This window comes from Mustela nivalis (assembly GCF_964662115.1).
Source record: "Mustela nivalis genome assembly, chromosome: 4".
Classification (NCBI taxonomy): domain Eukaryota; kingdom Metazoa; phylum Chordata; class Mammalia; order Carnivora; family Mustelidae; genus Mustela; species Mustela nivalis.
The window spans coordinates 25,423,693-25,447,908 of record NC_139023.1 but is presented as its reverse complement, the minus strand read 5'-3'; the positions used below and the strand labels follow the sequence as shown (position 1 = coordinate 25,447,908).

General features: G+C 37.5%; 1 protein-coding gene and 1 pseudogene across 32 annotated transcripts in view; one reads left to right on the top strand and one right to left on the bottom strand.

Annotated features, from left to right (window-relative positions):
* The first annotated feature begins 414 nt into the window (after positions 1–414).
* FIP1L1 (factor interacting with PAPOLA and CPSF1) overlaps positions 415–24,216 on the top strand; it is a 78,155-nt gene continuing 54,353 nt past the window's right edge. For 7 of the 31 annotated variants that reach the window (XM_082728318.1, XM_082728335.1, XM_082728331.1 and 4 more), the window contains exons 1-8: positions 423–757; positions 2,063–2,102; positions 7,844–7,901; positions 9,013–9,116; positions 15,399–15,463; positions 16,410–16,517; positions 17,030–17,160; positions 17,454–17,522. In XM_082728318.1, coding sequence (XP_082584444.1) covers positions 673–757; positions 2,063–2,102; positions 7,844–7,901; positions 9,013–9,116; positions 15,399–15,463; positions 16,410–16,517; positions 17,030–17,160; positions 17,454–17,522 — 660 coding nt within the window. In that variant the 5' untranslated portion in view covers positions 423–672. Of the gene's footprint in view, positions 758–1,914; positions 1,960–2,062; positions 2,103–7,843; positions 7,902–9,012; positions 9,117–15,398; positions 15,464–16,409; positions 16,518–17,029; positions 17,161–17,453; positions 17,523–24,216 lie in introns of all 31 variants that reach the window. The other 24 variants (XM_082728325.1, XM_082728315.1, XM_082728311.1 and 21 more) reach the window with 11 other exon arrangements.
* On the bottom strand, positions 10,894–11,267 carry LOC309863881 (elongin-C pseudogene; annotated as a pseudogene). Its single transcript has one exon. The product of its transcript is annotated as an elongin-C pseudogene (transcript).

Below are 24,216 nucleotides of genomic sequence, written 5' to 3'. Positions count from 1 at the left end.
TGTTTTATTTTACCAAAGAGAATGCACTTTTCATTAGCTTGACTTTCGTTTGCCCTTAAAATTGAATTTTCAACAAAGTAGGCACGAATTATGCTTTCTCTAATAAGAAACCGGAGCGATAAGGTAACAATTCTGTATTAAGGCAGACACAACCCATGAAGAACGAAAACAAGAGCTTTCATAAGATTAAAAAACAGAAAAACAGTTGAGAAGAGAAAGAAAGCATCAGGGGGATGAGGAAACAATGGTGCACCGGCCAGCAAAGGCAATAGGATTATTAGAGGAAAGGTTGGGGGAGGGGAACCCTTGCCGACTCAGGACGCCGCCACGGGAGAAAACCACGCTAAAAAGGCAAAGCGGGCTTCCGCGGGGGCGGAGCCAACTACAGCGCGCAAGCGCAACCGGGCCCAGGTGGACGGCGCCGCGGAAGCGAAGCCTCTTAAAGACGCCGCGGCGCTTGGCTGCTCCTGCGCGTGCGCAGGCGGAGCGCCGCTGGAGCCGTCTTGTTTGCAGCCTCCAGCGCCGCGGCCGCCTTCCTGGGATTTGAGTCTCGCGCTTTCTTCGTTCGCTCGCCGGCGGGTTCGCGCCCCTCTCGCGCCCCTGGGCAGCGAGGCTGGGAAGGGGTTGGAGGGGGCTGTTGATCGCCGCCTTTAAGTTGTGCTCGGGGCGGCCATGTCGGCCGGCGAGGTCGAGCGCCTAGTGTCGGAGCTGAGCGGCGGGACCGGAGGGGATGAGGAGGAAGAGTGGCTCTATGGCGGTACGGAACTTCCTGTCCCTTCTCTCACTCCCGGGTTCTCTCAGGCCTTCCCTCGCGGCCCGCAAACGGCCGGCGTCCCGGGCCCCTCACGCCGCCGCTGGGGCCTCTCGTACGGAGCCTCCTCCGGCCTGACTTAGGCCGAGCGAGGCGTGCGCGTTCCCCGGCCTCCCCTCGGCCTCCCCTTCCGCGCCGCCCGCGCCCCCACCGCGCAGTCACCCGGGGGCGGTCGGGGTGGGCGCGGGGCCGGGCCCCCGCCTCGCCCTCCTCCCCGCGAGGGCTTCCCGGCCGCCCGGTCTCCGCGCTCTTTCCCCTACTGTTTACCTCCATTCTGAGCTCTGTTGGTGTGTCTCTACTTGCCCCTTGGCTGTAGGATGCCCTCCCCGTCCCTTTCTATCAGAAACAGTCTTTCTGTAATAATAGCTAAATAAAGTTGATGCTGTAAAACTAACGTCTTGTTTCTTGATGGTCAGTTTGTATGGAATGCACCTGCAAGGGTACCTCCTTGTCTGAAAGTCGTGCTTTAAAAATAATTAATTAAGAGAGAGAGAGATGGAATACATTATGGCCCATAAAGAAAACCCCGAATGTCTCCTGTATTAAGGTGAAGTTTTTCATTTTTAAGAGAGTGCTCTTTAACCCACATCATTAAAAGTATTTCATGTCCCTTAGCCTTAGAGTTTTCAGTTATTTCGTATGTATCTTTTTTTCCCCAAAATAAGTTCAGGGCACTTTATACTTCCCTCTTGAAAGGGACTTGATATCTGGTTTTTAACTTTTCATTAAGTCACAGTCTCTTCTTGTCTGTTACTGATAAGAAGATTTGAAAGTTAACATGTGTTCCTTGCCTAAAATGTATATTCTTTAGTGTAGTAAATGTGCACGTTTGGGCATCATGCAGCTCCTTGATGCTGTGACTTTGACAATCTTTGATTTTGACAGACTTGTAAAATTCATTACTTTTGGTGGAAAGATTTAACATTAGTCATGTTCTTTGAAATGTAAATGTGTAGGGTTTCCTTAACAAAGATCTAGAAATAGTTGATGCCTCTTAAATTAAGCTTAATTTTATACAAGTAAAGTCTGATTTTTTTTTTTTTCATAAAAGACATATTTTGTTAAGTCATTATAAGGTGATCTAACTTTGGATGTGCTTATAGGCCCATGGGACGTGCATGTGCACAGTGATTTGGCAAAGGACCTAGGTTAGTGCTTGTGATGATCACTTCAGATTTTCATAATACTGGTTTCTTTAATAGTGGTTTGTTTGTTAATTTTATTTATTTATTTATGTATTTTTTTTGGTAGATGAAAATGAAGTTGAAAGGCCAGAAGAAGAAAATGCCAGGTTAGTGGAATTTGTTGTTGATATTTATACAGATTGTATGATACAGTGGTTCTTCAACAAATTGTCAGAATTATTTCATTGTAATCATTAGCTTGAATACAGCATATTGACTGAAGGTTCAAAGACATTGAATCCTTTAGAGTTGATTTCTATTTCAGGACCTAATCAGTTCTGTTTATTTGCTAGTAGCTTAGGGGACAGAGTTTTTGAAGTAAGGGTTTGAACACTCTTCACTATTAAGTAACTTTGTACTCTTAAGTGAGCATAGTAGTGGAGTACCAACATAACCATTAGACTAATAAAAAAATTTCAAAAAAGATTTTTTGGTTAAAAGAATCCTTTAAATAACTTTTTGCAATTTATTAGTAAGGTGGTAGTGCACTTTGGTAATAATGTCAACATTTTGTATTTAAATTCAAAGTGGAATTAATGAATGTGTTACAAGATTGATTCCTTTTGTTAGACTGCTAGAAAAATTGGAGTTTCATTTACAGAACATGTAAACAGCATAAAACATCTAGATTTCAGAACAACTCACACAGACGAGTACAGGGATATGCTGACATTACTCATCAAATCTACTATCAATGACTTAATGTCACCTAATGGGGAAGGAGTGGTTAAAAAAAGATCTTTTAAAGAATATTTGGGTTTAGTAAGTAGAGGAAGTATCACTTTGCATCCATCAGAATAGGATGGCTACCATCAAAAAGAAAGTAACAGGTGTTTGGTGAAGATATGCAGAAGTTAGAACTCTCATACACTGATGGTAGAATTGGGAAAAGGTGCAGCTGTTTTAGAAAACAGTCAGAAGGTTAAACATAGTTACTATATGACCCAGGAATTTCACTTCTACAGATATGCCTTGGAAAATTGATAAATATTCACAGAAAAACTTATACATGAATATTCCTAGCAGCATGGTTTATCATAGCCAAAAAAATGGAAATAAAAGTCCATCAAATGTTGAATGGATAGATAAAATATGGTATATCCATATCATGGAATACTATGTGGCAGTAAAAAAGAAATGAAGTATTGATATCTGTTACAATGTGTGAACCTTGAAAACATTATGCTAAGCCGAAGAAGCCAGTTCCAAAGAACTGAATATTGTATGGTTTAATTACAATAAATATACAGAACAGGTAAATCTGTAGAGACAGCGTGGTTGCCAGGACTGAGGTCACGGGAAAATGGGGAGTGATTACCGATACATACAAGGTTTCTTATTCAGGTGATGAAAATGTCCTGAAGTTAGGCACTTGTAATGGTTGTACTATTCTGTATATTCTATAAATGTGAAAAGCCATTCAGTTGAATGTTTCAAATTGGCGGGTTTTGTGGTATATGAAATCTACATCAAAGCTGGTAGGGGTATACCTGAGAGATACTGTGGGATCAGTTCCACAGCAATAAAGTGAGTCAAATGAATTGGTTTCCAGGTGCATATCAAAGTTTTTATAGTGGAATCTCTTAAGTGTGATAGTATTATGTTGACAAAACAATGTATATACCTTAATTAAAAAGTATTTTCACACTAAAAAAAAATCCTAACCATTGTCTGAGCTTAGAGCAAGTCCTGTTTTTGCTGATTACAGGGTCTTGCTTTGAAATTGAACACTGCCGATGATCAGGGTGGTTGTTGCTGAAGGTTGGGGTGGCAATTTCTTATAAGACAACAGTGAAGTTTGCCACATTCATTGACTCTTCCTTTTATGAACAGTTGATTTCTCTATAGCAGTGATGCTGTTTGATAGCATTTTACTCACAGTAGACCCTCCTTCCGAAATGAAGTTAGTCCTCCCAAACTCTGCTGCTGTTTTTTCAACTAAGTTTAGGTAATATTCTGAATCCTTTTTTGGCCATTTCAACAGTCTTCACCGCATCTTTACCAGGAGTAGGTTCCATATCAAGAAACCACTTTTTTTTTTTGCTCACCCAGGGAGGCAACCCCTCATCTCTTCTAGTTTTATCATGAGCCCGCAACAATGCAGTCCCATCTTCAGGCTCCACTTCTCATTCTAGTTCTCTTGTTATTTCCACCACACCTGCACTTCCTTCCTCTGCTGAAGTCTGGAACCCCTAAAGTCCTCCATGAGGTTTGGAATCCACTTCTTCCAAACTCCTGTTCATGTGGCTATTTGGATCTTTCTCCATGAATCATGAATGTTCTTAAGGGCATCTCGAATGATGAAGATGATGAATCCTTTCCAGAAGGTTTTCAACTTACTTTGCCCAGATCCATCAGAGGAATCACTCTGTCTGTGGCAGCTGTAGTCCTATGAAATGTTTTTCTTCAGTAGTAAGACTTGAAAGTCTAAATGAGTCCTTGATCCATGCGTTGTAGAATGGATATTTTGTTATGAGGCATGAAAACATTAATCTATTACTGTATGTCTCAACAGAGAGAGAGCTCTTAGGTGACCGGGTGCATTGTGGATGGGCAGTAATATTTGGAAAGGAATCCTTTTTTCTGAGCAGTAGACTCCTCGGTGGGCTTGAAATGTTCAGTAAACCATGTTGTCAACAGATGTGCTATCGTCAGGCTTTGTTGTTCCATTTCTACAGCACAGGCAGAGTGGAGTTAGGTTAATTCTTAAGGGCCCTAGGACTTTCAGAATGGTGAGCATTTGCTTGAGCTTAAAGTCACCAGCTGCATTAGCCCCTCACCAGAGAGTCAGCCTCTCTCCTTTGAAACTTTGAAGCCAGGCCTTGACTTCTTTCCAGCTGTGGAAGTCTGCAATGGCATCTCCTTCCAACAGAAGGCTGTTTTGTCTCCATGAAAATCTGCTGTTTAGTGTGGCCACCTTTATCAATTCCCTTAGCTGGGTTTTCTGGGGAACTTACTACAGCTTCTACATCAGCACGTGCTGCTTCACCCTGCACTTTGTGTTCTGGACATGGCTTCTTTCCTCAGACCTCGTGCATCAGCCTCTAATGGCTTCACACTATTTTTCTAAGGCTAACTCACCTCTGTCAGCCTTCATAGAATTGAAGAGGATTATAAGGGCCTTGCTCTGGATTAGCCTTTGGCCTAAGGGAATATAATATGGGGGCTGATTCACTCTTCTCTCCAGACCACTCAGACTTTCTCTGTATTAGCAGTAAGGTGTTTTTACTTTCTTGGCATTGACGTGTTCGCTATAGTTTAGCACTTTTAATCTTCTCTAAGAACTTTTCTCTGCATTTACACATTTGCCAACTGGTGCCAGCCTTCGACATGCCTTCCTCCCTAAACTTAAAGTGAGAGGCATGTGGACTCTTACCCTTGAACTCTTAGACCCTTAGAGTGTTATAAATTGAACTAATTTCAATATTGTGCTTCAGGGACTATGGAGCCTGAGAAGAGGGAGACAGACAGGTGATGGTTGGCCAGTAGAGCAATCAGTACACACACAGTATTTAGTGATTAAGTTCACCATCTTAAATGGTTGCAATTCATAGCTACCAGAATAAGTACAATAGTAACATCAAGCAGATCGCCGTAACAAATACAATATTGAAAAAGTTTGAAATATTGCAAGAATTACCAAAATGTTACAGAGACACAAAGTGAGCAAACACTATTGGAAAAATGGCACTGATAGGTGATATGCTGTTATCACAAACTTCAATTTGAAAAACTTCGCTGGGAAGTATAATAGAGCAAAGCATGGCAACGTGAGGTATGTCTGCATTTTTAAAAAAGTAAATGGAGGGAAGATGTGAGACATGGAAATAGAATTAACATAAGGGATGCTGAAAGGGATTCTTCTTCACTTAAAAATATCCCCAAATTTGGAAGTTTTTTTCACTCATTGCTATCTTGTGAAATTTTATCATTAAAATCTGTGTATCCAACCCAGTTCCTAACCCTATTCTTACTCACAAAGTTGTAATTTGTGTAGCTTATAGTTATAAAAGTCGTTGCAATTTTTTCATACCCTGTTTTTTAAATTGTTCAAGAATCAATGTTAAATGCAGTTTTTTTGTGAGCTAATCTATTCCTTTCATTTTGTTGGTATAAGTTCTTGGTTGTAATTCTTAAAGCTTACTTTCTGATTGCACATTGTTTAATTTTTCTATATTCAGCTTGTTTAAATGTATTGGAGGGAAGTCTTCTATCTTCTCTGAGTATTACTGTCAAATGTCTTTGTATTTTTTACTAAAATTTTATTTGAAGAGCTTATAAGTTTATCTTATCCTATGGAAAATTTCAACCCATAACACTTAATTTTTCTAGGGAAAGCTTATAATTTTTTGTTTCTAGCATTTTAATGGTGATAGGGAATTAAAACTTAGAAAGTACTGGGGAAGGCATGTTCACCAAACCTGTGTTCTAGTATTTAGCTTGGTGCATCATCACCTTGCCCTAACTGAGAAGAGTCCTTGCTATGAGAGTTCTCCCCAGCTTTTTTGGTGTCTGGTTCATTGTTAAAACATCTTAACCATTGCATTATGCTGTCTCCAATTTTGTCATGTTTTATTTGTCCAAGTTTTGGCTAAATATACTGTTTTGTGGCAAACTGAACTTGTTTCTGGCTACCTAGAAACTTAATTAAGCAGGGGCTAAGTTTACTAAAGAATTATAGTTGTATATTTGTTTTCTTGGGTCAAGAAGTATCACAAGTAAAATAGCATTTAAATTTTCAGGTTTTTTTTTTTTAATAAGTACATATTAAGGTTTTTTTTTTGTTTTTGTTTTTAAAGATTTTATTTGAGAGAGAGAGAAAGAGAGAGCATGACGGGGAGAGGGTCAGAAGGAGAAGCAGACTCCTTGCGGAGCAGGGAGCCATTGTGGCACTTGATCCTAGGATTTCAGGATCATGACTTGGGCTGAAGGCAGTTGCTTCATCAACTGAACCACCCAGGCGCCCAATTAAATTTTCAGTTTTTAATCCTTCATTTTTGCTTTACATGAGGATTGTATTGTAAAATACCATGTAGGGATTAAATTCATGTATATAAAAACTGCTTGGCACAAAGTAGGGTGTAGAAGAGATAAGCAGAAATCTAATGAAAAGATGTTTGAACTATATAAAGATCTGGAGGTTTTTCGTAGAAAACCTACTAAATATGAGTTAGTTGCTTTGTCCTTGGGTTTTTTTTACTAGAAAGTGAGGTTAATGGCTAGTTGCCACTATAGAAATCATACTTATTAAAATATAAGAAGCCAGTTACACAACAGTACTACAAGTTTTATTTGGTAATTAATGACCATATGCTTTGAGTCTCATGAGAAAAGAGGGGTTTATTATTTTATATCAGTTTTGCTTTAATATGGCAAATTCAGGTATTGATTGGCCTTCAAAAAGTAATTTGTTTTTTAATGCATCAAAATTAGGCCTGGAGCTACTAATTGGCATCAAATGGAAAGGCAGTCTTATGTGAAGATAAACTTCTTTTAAATCTTAAAATGTGTCTTTTATGAAATAACGTATATCCAATAGTTAGGCTAAATAAAATGAAGTGTGATGCATATTTTTAAAATAATAAGAAAACTTGAATTATAGACCATTGTCAGATTTGCAATTTGACATCATTTGGCAGTTCTATTCTACTTTGAATGTTCAATATGGGTGTTATGCAAAGCAGTAGGAATAGCAGAATAGCACACAAAGTTTTTGCCATCCTTTTTCTTTTCCAGTGGAGACAGTAATTTTAGTAAACTATCAGAGCTTTTAAAAAATACTAGTATACTCTGTCTGTACTTCTGGAAAGTAATACCAGACTTGTGCGCTTATTTCTGTTGTTTGTAGTGCTAATCCTCCATCTGGAATTGAAGACGAAACTGCTGAAAATGGCGTGCCGAAACCGGTAACATAAGGCTTTAAAATTTAGTTACTTCTCTGTTTAAAGTCTTTATAGTAGTTTCCCTTTCACTTAGGAAGAAAGCCACAAATTGAACATGACTTTCAGTGTCCGGCGTGATCTGGACTGCTCTTATATTCCATCTCATCTGGTGCCATCAAAAGCAAAGTGCTGAGAGGCAGTAGTGGAAAGAGACTTTCCATGAACTAAGTGGAGCATGTGTGAAGGCTTGAAGCTGACTGCTATCAAGGAACTGAGTGATTGTAGCTCAACTAAAGAGATCATAGTGAACCTCATTTTCAAGGAAAACATTAAGTCCCACAGCCTAAATTTGATTGTCATAATTTTGGAACAATATGTTTTTACATAAATATGTGATATTCTCTAACTTCAGTCATGCCTGTTAAAAGTGTTGTTTGGGGGGGTAAACACGTATTATTGGTTTTACGAATATTTTAACATTCTGATCCTATGAAAGGAAGGAAATCATTATTCTGCAGGCTTGAACTTGTATACAAAAAAATAGTTTGCCTAGGTGACCTACTTTTTTGTTTACTATTCTGCGACTAACCACAAAATTGCCTTTTAGAGCCAAAACAAAGCCTTTGTAAATGGTCCCACTTTATGCTCATAGAAACAAAGTAGTTCCTCAATCATTTGCATCCAGGCACTCTTCTTACTGTAAATGAATGACAAGAATAACTGAACAGCTCCTTAACTGTTTGGTGTCTTTTAACCATGACTCTTAAAGTTAATTGTTTTCCTCTTCATATTCTTGATAAAAATTCCTCAGATACTTACTTTTTATAATTTATGTTCTAAATATCTTAGTACAATGCCTTAGATTTTTTTTTTCAGAGAAGCAGTTGTAAATCATAGGAAAAAATACGTGAGGTGTTATTTACAAAAAGATGATGCTAAGAAAAGATTTTACTTTACATTCTTATCCCTGTTTATCATGTATAACAGTTACACATGAGGTAACAGTGCTATGAAATTATAAGTTTTCTCTAAAACTGTACTTCAAAAAACACAAAATGGTTACTTTTTCAGTTACTCATATTAGATGTTGAGATGAATTATTGAATGTATTTTATAATTGTTTATGTTGGTATAGAAAGTGACCGAGACTGAAGATGATAGTGATAGTGACAGTGATGATGATGAGGATGATGTTCATGTCACTATAGGAGACATTAAAACGGGCGCACCACAGTATGGGTAAGTTGTTTTGTTTTGTTTTAAGATTTATTTATTTGAGAGAGAGAGAGAGAGAGAGAGAATGTGCACGCATATAGGCGGGAGGGGCAGAGAGAGGGGGAGACAATCTCAAGGAGACTCCCTGCTGAGTGTGGATCCCTACATGGGGCTCAACCTTATGACCCTGAGATGGTGACCTGAGCTGAAACCAAGAATTGGATACTCCACTGACTGAGTCATCAGGATTTTAAGTTATTTTTAACTAACAGTTGTGTGCCTAAATCAAGGGTAGCATGCTTATATCAAACCAGTGGTGGTTGATTCCATTGTTTTTACATATTTCCATCTTACCATGATGTGCAAGAAGTCTTAAAATTTCACTGTGAGTTTCTGGAAGAGTAGATCTTAAAAGTTCTCATCACAAGAAAAAATACAGAACAGTGTGGTGATGGGTGATAAGTAACTGTAATCATTTTTCAGAGTATACATATATCAGATCATTATGTTGTACACCTGAAATCAGTAGTGTTGTTTCAGTTCTGTCTCATGACAAAAAGGAATTTCACCATGAAAATATTTCTTTCTTAAAGATAGTTTATTAGATAAAATGCCATGGAAGCAGCTGTTTTTGATTTCTGAAATCAAGATGTTTTCATAAATTGAGGAGTCCAATTCTTTAGTTAGAGTTAGAAAACTTTAAATTACAGATTTCATCTACATTGTGCTTCCATTATATTATCCAAAACTGAGTTTAGGTTTTTTAAATTTTTTTGTCCAATAAAAACAGTATCAAAAGTTTTTTTATTTTTGCTCTTCATAGTGTGTTTTTGAAGTTAATTATTCTGTTGGCATTTTAAGATAATACATTGTCTTAAGTTTTATGGTCTGTAAAACTGAATCTAGTGAATCAACTGTCATTAGATCATTGAGCACATGAAGAATTTTAGAGAAAGGCTAGAAGGGAATATATTAAAGTACTGAATGTGATTTTGTTATGGTGGCAGAATAAGAGTGTTTTTTTGTGGTTTATCAGGTTAGATACATAATACAGTGCTTGTGCATTGGGAGCACAAACTTTTCATCAGTTGCATTATAATTCATTATACAGCCTTATCTGGAATCAAGCAATATATAGATAAATATTTTTGAATATTTTATTTTTATACTAAAGCTATTTTTTTTTCAAAAGTTATTTTAGGAGCTTAAAGGTAACTCAGTTATTCTCATGGTCCATTTCACACTATAGTAAGGACTCTATAATTTTATAACTCTAGAGATCAGGGTTGAGAAGAGACAGTAATGTTAGGGGTAGATAACTCTCAGTATTCTCATCACCGCTTAAAAACTTAATGTTGGGCTTACATATAATGACAGTAGACCTTTATGTTAATAGGCCTTTGCCATCTGCATTATGCAAAAGGAACACTGTAGTCATTGTGTATGTAGTAAATACTCTTCTGTAGTTGCAAATACAAATTTTATTTTTATTTATTTGTTTATTTTTTAAAGATTTTATTTTAATTTATTTGACAGAGAGAGATCACAAGTAGGCAGAGAGGCAGGCAGAGAGAGAAGGGAAAGCCGGCTCCCTGCTGAGCAGAGAGCCTGATGCAGGACTCCATCCCAGGACCTTAAGATCACCTGAGCCGAAGGCAGAGGCTTAACCCGCTGAGCCACCCAGGTGTCCCAAATACAAATAATTTTATTTAACAGTTAAAACAAATAGTGTTTATTTTATTAATATGACCAAATTTTTGGTAGAAATTACATTCAAATATTGAATGTACATAGACTCCCGTGGTACATTTTCTGAACTTAATTTTTTTTTCCTTCTTTTTTTTTTTTTTTTAACTGAGAAAAGCTAATAGTTTGTTACAATTTTATTATTTACCAATCTAGGAAGTTTGCAGCCATTAGCAGTTTCATTGCAATTTTAGGTGCAGCTGGGAATTCAGGAATCTCTTGAGTGGTTAGTGTAGTGAACCTTGTAGGTAAAATACACGCATACTTTCGATAGCACATGTGAAGAGATCTCTCTATTGACTTCATTAGTTTGTTCTCAGCAAACTGACCTGGGCCGCTCAACATGGCTTTTATTGTTCTGGATGGTAGTGTATGTTCTCTTTGTACAATAAATTCTTGACCATCCAAAGAGATCAATTGACATTCATGGCATCAGGGCCTTCACAGCCACCATTAAGTTTTTATGAAATTCTACTTTACTTCTATAGGTGTTTAGTAGTTTCTGGTCATCCCTGCAGCCACCGCAGTCCTGAACTTTATTTCTTACAGCAATTTCCAGATTCATGAAATGTAGTTATGTTGGTTCATGTTTATCACTTTAGACACCAAAGTCCTTGAGTAGAAACCATTGTTTATGTATTTCCCTTTTCCTCAAAGTGATTTACATATAGTAAATATTCAGTAAATGTTTGTTGACTAAACAGCTTTTCCTCAGTATTATTTCCTCAGTATTTCAACATGAAAAATTTCAGATTATCTAAGAAAGTTGAAAGAATTGTGTGAACACCCATCTTACCCATCATTTAGATTACACAATTCACATTTTGCTGGGTTTGCTTTACCAAATATACGTGTAAATGTATGTATCTCTGTCCATGCTTCTACCCTTCAGTTGATCTTTTTATTTTTTTTTTTTCTTTTTGCATTTCAGAGTAACTTACAGGTCTTTCTGAAGGGTGTAAAACTTAACCTTGATATTTCAAGATATATCTCTTGAAAACTGGAAGAGTCTATGAGAAAATAAAATTTGATGAATATTCCACTTTTTGCACAGAATTTTCAGAAGCAAATTTAAAGAGCAAATTATATTCCGGGAACAATACTAAATGGCTTTAGTGGTCAGAAAGTACAAAATAGCATTTTTTTTCAGGCAACATACTTTTGTCACAAAGTTCATTTTATCTGTAAGCTTGCATAGAAAAGTGGTTTCTTACCTTTGGGATTCCTCTTTTGCTAAACACTTAAAAATGTTTGTTGGCACTACATTAGTTGATGATGAGACTATGAAAAGTAATAAAGTCCTTATTTACTAGAAGTAGTGAGGAAGGTAGACATGTGAGCAAATACTTCTAGTGAGGTTTAAGTGCTGAAATAGAAATAGAATAGTGAATTGAAAACTTTGAGAGGAGAGTTGCTAAAAGCCTACACCTGTTTAGGAAAAGGTCCTAGAAGAGATAGTGTATGAACTTTGAATAATTCTTGAGTCAGGAGGAAGAGGACTGATGATTTAGCAGAGGACACTCCTGAGCTGTAGTTGAAGCATTGGCTTAGAGACACTACAGGGCTGGAGAATATGGAAGATGGGAAAAGGTGATTGGAACCACTTGAGGGAGTTAGTACCTTTAAAGGTTTTTAAGTAGGTTAGTTTATTTGAAAAGATAACTTGGAGCAGTAGTTGAGGTGGACTGAATAGAAAGAAATTAATACATTTGAATTGTCCGCATGAGATGATAAGCCAGACTAAGCCTGTGGCAGCAGTATAGGGATGGATGGAAAATGACGCATTGGAGTGCATAACAGCGGTAACATGGGTGACTGGTTGTGGATGCAGAGTGAAATAAAGGACTCAATGACTTAGAGCTTTGTAGAGCAGTTAATTGAGTCCCTAAAAGTATATTAGCATGTATGGGTAATGTAGAAGGAGTAGGTTAAAATACATTTTTTTGATGCATTTATTTTGAAGTTTCTTAAAAACCCAAATATGTAAGGTCTGGCACCTAGAGAATCCTGAGACCTCATGGGGGTCTGATGGAAGGCATCAGATCAGCTTAAGTGCAATTTTCCAAACAGCTAAGCTTCTTTACACACATGAATACCAAAGCCTTAGTTGTTTTGTTTTGTTTTGTTTTTAAGATTTTATTTATTTATTTGTCAGAGAGCGAGGGAGCACGAGCGAGCACAGGCAGGCAGTCAGAGGGAGAAGCAGGCTCCCTGCGGAGCAAGGAGCCCGATGTGGGACTCGATCCCATGACACTGGGATCGTGACCTGAGCTGAAGGCAGCTGCTTAACCAACTGAGCCACCCAGGCGTCCCAGCCTTAGTTGTTTTAAAAAAGAAAAGTGATGGTGTTATTTTTTTACATTTTATTTATTTATTAGAGACAGAGAATGAGAGAGCAGGGGGAGGAGCAGCAGAGGGGGAGGGGAGAGGCTGCACTGAGTATGGAGCCCTTCATGGGTTGAGCTCATAGGAGATTCATGACCTGAGCTGAAATCACAGAGTCGGACACTTAGCTGACTGAGCCGCGCAGGTGCCCTGAAAAGTGGGGTTTTAAAGGCAAAACACAGAAGGGAAAATAGCTGGGTGGGAATCAAGAGGTTCATTTATTAAACTTATCATTAAGACTTTTATGAATATTATTTTGTTTTATCCTTAGCAATTCTGTAAGAGGACCATTTAGAGACTACTTGATTTTTGTACATTTGGCTTTTTAAAAAAAAATTTTTAATTTTTATTATTTCAGAGAGAGCAAGAGCAAGCAGGGGGAGGGAGAGAGGGAGAGGGGAAAGCAGACTTTCCTCTGAGCAGGGAGCCCTACCCAGGGCTCAATCCCAGGACCCTGAGATCATGACCTGAGCTGAAGACAGACACTTAACCTTGACTGAGCCACCCAGGCGCCCCTATACATTTGACTTTTAAACAGCTAGAACTCAGATATAGATAACCCCAAAGTGCTTTTGCTGTGCTGGATTTAGATTGTTGAAGTGTAAGCATTGTGGGACAGGAGCTATATTTGCTCAGTTCGTCATTCTCATTCCTTAGCCTAGAACTATGCATGATGCATTCTTTGTATTTAAGCATTTACTGATGAATTAATGACCTTGAAATGATTTAAACACCTCAGGATTGTATGGTAGTACTACCTGACAGTGACAGTTTAATTTGGGTTATTTCATAGTTTCTGCATTTATAGCAGTGGAGCTTTCTACAATTATTTGAATATTTTATTACATTTATTTTTCACTTTTTATATATCATTTTTAAGCAGAAAACTGAAAAATGATGGTGCTCATGAAAGTGAATAACTTAAGTCTCATAATTTTAGTACATTGTAGATAAAAAGTGGAAATTATTAGGCAGATCAGAAATAGTGAATCTTTACAAGTCCAATTACCTGAACTTGTGAGAATAAAGAAGTAAATTAAATAACATGAATATAATGTGAGAAATATATCATTGAAAACATTGAGGTCTTATTATGTTTTAGTCTGTTTCGGTTAGTGTGTTTGATTTTCCTCTTCATATACGAGAATGCATTGTATGCAGAGGTAGAGAACTGTATGTAAACCCATGTTACAGAAAATTTATACAAAATCCATGAGGTCTTAAGTGACTTAGCCAGGGTTATACAAGTAGTAATTGACAAAACTTGTATTTGAACCTGGGTCTGACTTCAGATTTTCTATTTTTTTTCCTTTGTCATGTATATATTATATTACATTAAAAAAGTATAGCTCAGGGGCGCCTGGGTGGCTCAGTGGGTTAAGCCGCTGCCTTCGGCTCAGGTCATGATCTCAGGGTCCTGGGATCGAGTTCCGCATCGAGCTCTCTGCTCAGCAGGGAGCCTGCTTCCTTCTCTCTCTCTCTCTCTGCCTGCCTCTCAGTGTACTTGTGATTTCTCTCTGTGAAATAAATAAATAAAATCTTAAAAAGAAAAAAAAGTATAGCTCAATAATTTTTTCATATGTGTACATTCATATAACCACCCAGATCAAAATACGGGACTTTACTAGCATTCTAGGAATTTCTTTCTTATTTCTTTAGTCATTAACCACAGACTACTTCCAAACACTTTTCTACTTTATCACCCTAGATTTATTTTTAGATTTAGTATAAATGAATTCATTTTTATGGGTAAAAATACCCTATGGGTATTAGAAAGAGGGATTTATCAATAGTAACCAGTGCAGGGAGGATTACAGGGAGGTCACTGGACTTGGAAACAAGATGGAGAAATTTCTTTATTGCAGGATTGCTGCATATTGAATAACTAGGAGGTGAGAAAATGAAGACAAGGTATATAGACTTTTTTCCTCTTAGCCAAATTTCTTAAACGAAGTTTGGTACGGTGAGATACTGACTTCGTAGCAGGTAGGTTTTTTAGATGGAAAAAATGGTAGACTTTTAAAAAATATAATTTTTAATTAGTTTAGAACGTTTTCCGAAATGTGTGAGTCATTGTTAATTCATGTAGTTACTATGTGGGTGTATAATTTATTTGTACGCATTGAATATATTGCTGTTTTAAGTTTCTCAGTATAATTTTTATTTTGTTTTTAGGAGTTACGGTACAGCACCTGTAAATCTTAACATCAAAACAGGGGGAAGAGTTTATGGAACTACAGGTAAAACTTGTATTTGTAACTGTATAAATAGGAAAATAAGGCACATTATGAAGGTCATAAATAGGTAGAATTCTTTTTTTTTTTTTTTTTCTTCAAAGATTCTATTTATCAGAGAGAGAGGGGGGAGAGAGCAAGCACAGGCAGACAGAGTGGCAGGCAGAAGCAGAGGGAGAAGCAGGCTCCCTGCCGAGCAAGGAGCCCGATATGGGACTCGATCCCAGGACGCCGGGATCATGACCTGAGCCGAAGGCAGCTGCCTAACCAACTGAGCCACCCAGGCGTCCCAATAGGTAGAATTCTTAAAGCTCTGTGAAAACAAGTGGTTTTGACCATACATGACAGAGACGGACAAATTTTTTTTTTAAGATTTTATTTATTTACTAGAGATAGAGAGCACATGTATGAGCACACAGAGAGAGAGGGAGAAGCAGAAGCCCCTGCTGGGCTGGGGGCTTATTGTGAGGCTCGATCTCACGACCCTAGGATCATGACCTGAGCTGAGAGCAGATGCTTAACTGGCTGAGCCAACCAGGTACCCCTGGACACATTTTCTGTAATATTTTAGGCTGTGTGGGTCTCAGGATTCCAATCACATGCTTGGCTTTCTTGTTTGTTTTACAACCCTTTGAAAAGGTAAAGACTAAGCTCACAGGCTGTACAAAAAAGTGATTTAAAACATGGAAGTTAGCAACTTCCTGTTGGTACAGGAATTCCTTATAAGCAGCTAGCACCTAAACTCTCAGTCCAGTTAATTTTACAGCTGCTTCATAAAGTTTGATCTCACCTTTTATTTATGTTAAAAATAACTCTAATGCATTGTTTGGAACCTTTGCTGTATTTAGTGCTATCGGTAGTAAAAAGGAGTTAATGGTTTCCCTTTTCTGTGATATCTCTCAGCTTTTTGCTAATAACAGCTCCTTCACCATTTTGTAATTTTATAAAATAGGGACAAAAGTCAAAGGGGTGGACCTTGATGCACCTGGAAGCATTAATGGAGTTCCACTCTTGGAGGTAGATTTGGATTCCTTTGAAGATAAACCATGGCGTAAACCAGGTAAGATTATTGTGGATTGTATCTGTTTGAAAAGATTTTTAGTACAGATAGTCATTAGAAAAGTTTTTTTTTTAGCACCCATTTAGAATATTATTTTTAATGTAATTTTTCTTGTTTTAAGTAGATGAGGAATAAGAATGGCCTGTATAATTAAATCTTACTGTATCATACTAAAGTGGATTTGAATATTGTTTTTATTGTAATGCCGTTTCTAAAGGAAATATTTTTTTACCCCCTATGTTCGTTTGTTTTGTTTCTTAAATTCCACATGAGTGCAGTCATATGGTGTTTGTCTTTCTCTGACTTACTTTGCTTAGCATAGTACTCTGGCTTGAAGGAAATACTTTTGATCAAAAATTTTTATAGTACCATTCCTTTATGACAGTAAGTGGGAAAAATTAGAAGGGGTGATAAAACTGATAGAACACTAAATTTATATTATAGTTTCTTTTATATACTGCATAAAAATAGGATTGACATATTTGTACACTAACACTATGCTTTATCTTTAGGTGCTGATCTTTCTGATTATTTTAATTATGGGTTTAATGAAGATACCTGGAAAGCTTACTGTGAAAAACAAAAGAGGATACGAATGGGACTTGAAGTTATACCAGTTACCTCTACTACAAATAAAATTACGGTAATTAGTAAATATTCCAGAATACCCCAGGCTTTTCTACAGTCCCAAATTTTACTCCCCAGATAAATCACTTTTTCCCTGTTAAGGTGGTTAAATGCTCTAAGATAGTTTAAAATTTTCATTCTGTTTACCATGTTTGTTTTTTGCCCTTCCTTCCCTTTCAATTTCATATTAATGATTATCTGATGTTCTTAGTTTCAAGTCACAGACTAGCCACAGCTAGTTTTTCTTTATATGGCCTATCAATTAAAAATTATGTGGTATCTTAATGGGGAATATGTTATTTAACTTAGGCCGAAGACTGTACTATGGAAGTTACACCAGGTGCAGAGATCCAAGATGGCAGATTCAATCTTTTTAAGGTGAATTTTAGTAAATTATCCTTGGTTGCTCTCATTTTTTGTTCTTGAGTCTGCTCCCGTACCACTACTCAAAGGATCAGATTAAAGTGGAAATAGCTACCTTTTTTCCAAACCTTCAGCTTCCTGGTGACTTACAAATTTGCTGATTGTTGTTTTATCTCCACTTTTGCAAGCATGTGAATTTATAGCCTATTATACTAACAAATGCCAAGTAAAACTATTCTTGCTATATGTTGTAATTTTATTTTAAATTATAGTCTATGTTTGTTTGTAGGACGTTCACACCAATAGGCTAAGCTCTGATTATAGATTGTGCTATCATTCTACCAGAACTGGAGATTTATTTTTCTCAATTTTCTTTTAAAAAAGTGGTAAAGAAGATGGCATACTGCTTATTATCTGTATGACACTAAAATCATTGGTGCAATGTGTCTTAAGAGTTTAAGAGTCTCAAAAAGCTTATGCATTTTTAGGAGTCTCTAAGAAAGACTCAACAGAAGAGGATAAAGCTGTTGATTTTTAAAATTCGTAGCTTAAAAGAATTAGGCTTTATAGGGGCTTGCAGGTTGATAATCTCACTTGGAAATCAAGTCTGACTTCTGGCTTCTCCATCCCATAGATCACAGGCCCAATCCAAAGAGTAATGTCATATTTTCATACTTCTGCAATACACTGCAACCTGCAAACTTTTCTCAAAACCTGATTGTGTACTCTTTTCCTTTACCTTATTACTTCTTAGTTCTTAATTCTTGTATTGAACGACACTGGAATGAAGACTGGGAGTGGCTTTTAGATTGGGTTATGTACTCAGGGAACTTCTGCGGGCAGGCACTTTTCCTGTGACCCTTTTGGGACTGCAGCCCTGTCCACCGCAATACTGCCTTATGCAATACGTGTGCTATAGCCGCAGATGTAGCCGCTCTGCTGGACACAGTTGTGGGTAGAGAATTTAATTTTAATTTGCATCCTACTTTGGGTAAGTATTTGGTTCTTGTTCTGCTGTCAATCTTTTGAAAGTGTTTAATGATGTCTGTTTTATTTTAAATGGTCGTCAGGTGCTTTTTGGTGCTGTCTCCTTATTTAAGGAGTAAATACATTGTTACACTGGATTACAACAAATAGGTAGAAAAGTTGTCTTCTTAATGAATAGTTCATTTGCAGTGGCCCTTCTTATTTCTTCTAACAAATGAAAACAAGATGACCTTGTAAGCTGCCAGGTTCTGTGTATTTTTTGCAGTCAACTTCTGAAACTAAAGAATAAAAAACTCCCAGGGGCTGGTCTCTTACTGAAAGTGGTCGCCATGAGCGCATTTTTTATATGCATACTGTGTATCAAAATTATTTTGAAGTTTCTTTTGGCTATATGAGAGGAGGTTATTGTTCCATTCTCATTTATTTGGTTTTGAATGAATAAGGATTTGAATTTAATGGATATATTCTAATGCTTTTTCTTGCCTTGATAATGCACATTAAATATTACTCATCTGTTACAAATATTGATTTGGAAAGAGGGTGTGTATTTTTTTAATATTTATTTGAGAGAGTATATATGAGTCGGGGCGGGGGGGAATAAAGGAGGAAAACCTCAAGTAGATTCCCTGCTGAGCTGGGAGCCCGACTGGGTCGGGGTGCTTAACCTCCTGACTGATGAGATCATGAGCTGAACTAAAATCATGAATTGGACGCTTAACCGACTGAGCCACCCACATGCCCCTAGGGTGTATATTTTAATAATGTGTGAGGCTCAGACTTTTTATGTATATTGTGATCTGTAGGATATATTTTATTGATGTTGCTCAAAATCTGCAACTACTGGTTGTATGGGAGTGCTTGGCATTTTCAGGTTGCCGTTGACATTAAATTTCAGACAGGTTTCTGTTACCTTAAAATTTCCTTGTTCAAATTTCTCTAGGGCTATTATTCTTTAAAAAAGTCCGAGTTGTCTCTTACTATCTATCCTGCAACTCTGGAGATACAAAAAATATTTTAAGAATGTAATGGGTATCCCAAATATGCAGAGGTAAATTTCTTAGGTAGTATTAGGTACCAAGATGTTTATTTTAGACAAAATGCTACAGAAATTGGAGAATTGAGTGATGAGAAATTACCCTTGGAGAAATACAAATCAAACCCACAACGAGATACCACCTTACACTGGTCAGAATGGCTAAAATGAACATGTGAGGAAACGAAAGATGTTGACAGGGATGTGGAGAAACGGGAACCCTTGTGCACTGTTGGCGGGAATGCAAGCTGGTGCAGCCACTCTGGAAAACAGTATGGAGGTTCCTAAGAAGTTGAAAATAGAGCTACCCTGTGACCTAGTAACTGCACTATTGGTTATTTATCCCAAAGATAGGAATGTAGTGATCTGAAGGGGCACCTGTACCCCAATGTTTATGCAGTAGTACCCACAATAGCCAAACTGTGGAAAGAGCCCAGATGTCTGTTGACAGATGACTGGATAAAGAAGAGGTGAAGGTGAATATGTATACAGTGGAATATTACTCAGCCGTCGAAATGAAATCTTGCCATCTGCAGTAGTGTGGATGGGATTAGAGGATATTGTGGTGACCATGTCAGAGAAAGACAGTTAACGATTTCATTCTTGGAATTTAAGAAACAAAACAGGATCCTAGGGGAAGGGGGAGAAAAATAAAACAAGGCAAAATTAGAGGGAGGCAAACCATAAGAGACTTAATTATAGGAAACAGGGTTGCTGGAGGGGAGTGGGTGGGGGATGGGGTAACTGGGTGACGGACTTTAAGGAGGTCATGTGATGTAATGAACACTGGGCATTGTATAGGAGTGATTAATCACTGACCTCTACCTCTGAAACTAATAATTATATGTTAATTGATTTTAAAATTTTAAAAAGGCAAAAAGAATTACTCTGGGATTAGAAATAACTTTGAGTGTCATATATAGCTTCCTTTCTATTTCTGAATTTTTTTAGAAGTCTAAAGTTGGGGGCACCTGGGTGGCTCAGTTGGTTGAGCTGCTGCCTTTGGCTCAGGTCATGATCCCAGGGTCCTGGGATCGAGCTCCGTGTGGGGCTCCCTGCTCAGCAGGGAGCCTGCTTCTCCTCCCTGTGCCTACCTGCCACTCCCCCTGCTCTCTCTGTGTGTTACATTAAGTAAATAAAATAAATAAGAGTCTAAAGATGGGTTACTAGAGAAGCATATGCCATTTTAATCAGAATCTTGAGTATGGAGAACAGAAGAAAAAGTATTCTGGATTAGGAAGTAACTTGGGCAAAGAAAGAAACTCAACTTAATTGAGTAGATAGTAGATGAGAGTGTTTAAGAAATTAGCCTTATCGGGATGCTTGGGTGGCTCAGTCAGGTAAGCTTCTGCCTTCAGTTCAGGTCGTGATCCCAGGGTCCTGGAATCAAGCCCCGAATTGGGCTCCCTGCTTAGAGAGGAGCCTGTTTCTCCCTCTGCCTGCTGCTCCCCTTGCTCCCTTTGCTTGTGCTCGCACACACATGCTCTCGGTCTGATAAATAAATAAATCTTTAAAATATCTCCATGGGGGCACCTGGTTGGCTCAGTGGGTTAAAACCTCTGCCTTTGGCTCAGGTCATGATCCCAGGGTCCTGGGATCGAGCCCCGCATCTGGCTCTCTGCTCAGCGGGGAGCCTGCTTCCTCCTCTCTCTCTGCCTGCCTCTCTGCCTACTTGTGATCTCTGTCTGTCAAATAAATAAATAAAATCTTAAAAAAAAATAAAATAAAATATCTCCATGAATTTAAAAAAATTGAAATTACCCTTATCAGAAGAGTTCTTTTGGAAAGGAGTAGAGGAGAGGTGACTTTGCAGGGTTCAGTACTAGAAAGCCTTAGAAACAAGGACAAGTTGGAGGAGTTATTGCCTATTTGTACTGAATAAGTAACATAATTCTGGATGTGGCTTTTAAGTAATATTATTCTGGCATCGGTGTAAGGTGTAAAATCGTCTAAGATCTAATCTACCAATCCATTGTTTGAATTACAATTACTAGGGTTGGTGAGACAGACTGAAGGAAAAGGACTTCCCCAATTTTCCTGTTATGTCTGAGCACCTCTAATGTGCACGGCACTGTACCAGATTCTGTAGTAAGACCAGGATCTCTGTATTCAGGGAGCTCATGATCTGAGTGATGTATATATAGGAACTAGTCATGTTATATTTTGAGAATCGTTAGTGCTGTTACTAAAGTGCAGTAGGGAGTTCAGAAGATAAAGTAGGTTATCCTAATGTGCAGAGTCCAGAAGGATTCAGACATGCTAACTGAAAGACAGTGAGTTTTCATTAGTAGAAAAGAGATAGAAGGAGCAATATGAACAAAACCAGATAGCAGGAAAGGAGAGTTGGGACAGATGAGAGATACTAGAGGAGAGAAGCCTGGAAATGGTAGATGTGGGGCCATGATGGGAAAGACCTTAACCCTAAACTAGCCTATAGACATTTGTATCGGCCATAGGAAGCCATTTGAAAGTTCTTGAGTAGAAGGCTAGGCCTGAGCAGACTTGATTTTTAGAAAACTGACAAGTGCTCTTTAGAAGGGTAGGCTTTAGAATATAAGGAAGAGAAAGGGAAGTAAAACCAGATAAAGAGCTGTTGCAGCACTGTGGGGATGAAAGGAATGAGGAACCCATCTTAAGCTAGTGAATGGAAAAAGGAACAGATTGAAGAGTTGTGATTTAAGTTCTTGTCATGTCTGCTCCAAGTATACTTTTTAAACTCCTTAATCAACTGAGAGACAAGCCACCTACCAACCTCTCTAAAATAACCTTTTTTTTTTTTTTACTTTTTGTTAAGTAAATTTTCAAACATACTAACCAGTAGATAAAATAATAAAAATGAACCCCTGTGTGTTTACTATAATGCCTCAATGATTGTCTACATTTTGACATCCTAATAGTTTTCTATATACTTAAATAGAAATAAGGGGTTTTTTGTTTTGTTTTGTTTTTGTTTTTGTTTTTAGTGAAATGAAAGGAGATGCAGTTTAATAGGTTTAAAAATAAAAATCACCTATTTGGATGCAAAAACAATTGTGTAATTATATAATTTGGAGGGAGGGGCAAGGAAAGAGTGACTAGTGGGAAGGGGTAACGTGTAAGAAAAAATTGACCCACAACCTTCTGTGAAAATATTTTTATGTCTATATTTGAACACAAATGCATAGATGATTTTGTTTTCCCCCGTGGATGAGTAGAAGCTTTGTCACTATGTTTTGAAATTTCACAACCGTGTGTCTTGGTCTATTATCTATTGTACCAAGCATTCATTTATACTCTCTTAATCTGGGAGCACATATCCTCCCATTTCTGGGGGATTTTCCTCTGTAATGTTTTTACTTTTTCTCTGCTTTTTAATGTCTTTTGGACCTCCAATTCACATATTGGATCTCTTATGCTAGTCCTTCAATTTTCTTTTCTGTCATATTTTCTACCTGTTTGTCTTCTGTTGTCTGGGAGATTCCTTCGGCCTTAAAACTCTTCTATTCATTTTTTCATTTCTGTGGTTATATTGTGAATATCCAAGAAGGTTTTTCTTTGGTATTTAACAGTAGCATCCTATTGTTCATGCATGCAGTATTGGAGTATTTTTTTTTTCTCATCAGTCTCTCAGAAGATATTTTTATTAATGATAGATTGTTCATTTCGTTTCAATTTTATTTTCTTGTATAGTATGTTTGTTGTTTTGCCTTCTGACTGACTCTCCTTGAATGTTTGTTGATCCTTGGCCATAAGGGAATGGGCCTCTAAAAAGGTGATTGGAAACTCTGAATATAAATGAAATTTGATACAGTTTTTATTGTAGAGCTGAGCTTTTAACAGTTCCACATGTCCGAGTCATTGGGTTACTTTGTTTTTTCTTTTTGTGGCAATTTGATTTTTCAGGGAATAGATTCCAGTGGCCTGCTTAGAGAGTTTATACTTGGGTGATTCAAATGTTCTGGTAACTAGAGTTGTCAATTCCTGAACCTTTTGGGGTCCTGCCATGAAAATAATAGTATCTTTGTTTTCTTGTTGCTGACTTGCGATTCAGGTTCTTTGGTTTGCTCAATAAGTTACTGTTTTTTAATATGCTTTCAGAGTCCCAAATTTTATTGCTTTGTCAGTCTTTTTGTTTTTGTGGGTTGAAACAAAATTATAATTTATGTGGTTTGCTACTTTTCCTTTTCTTACCTTAACATTATGTGGCAAATGTTTTCCTAGCTTATTAAAAAGTTTTTTGATCAATAACATTTTAAGTAGTTGCCTAATGTATTATTTGGGTGTACCACACTTAAATTTCTTTTTAGGCATTATTTTGTTTGTAAGGTTAACCTTTTATAAATAATGCTATGAAGGGCAGCTAAAGGAAATTTCACAAACTAAGTTTTGGTACCATTGGTAGCATAAGTTGGGTAAATATTTAGTTTCTCAAGGTTACAAACTTCATTCAGCTTTTGTTTGGTTATGTAATACCTGACATGATTTTGCTTTTAGGAAATATGTCATGGTGGGGCACCTTGGTGGCTCAGTCGATTAAGTGTCTGCCTTTGGCTCAGGATATGATGCTGGGGTCCTAGGACTGAGCCACACATCGGGCTCACTGTTCATCAGAGAGCCTGCTTCTCCCTCTCCCTCTACCTGCTGCTCCTCCTGCTTGTGCTCGTGCTCTCTCTGACAAATAAATAAAATGTTTAAAAAAAAAATCGGTTG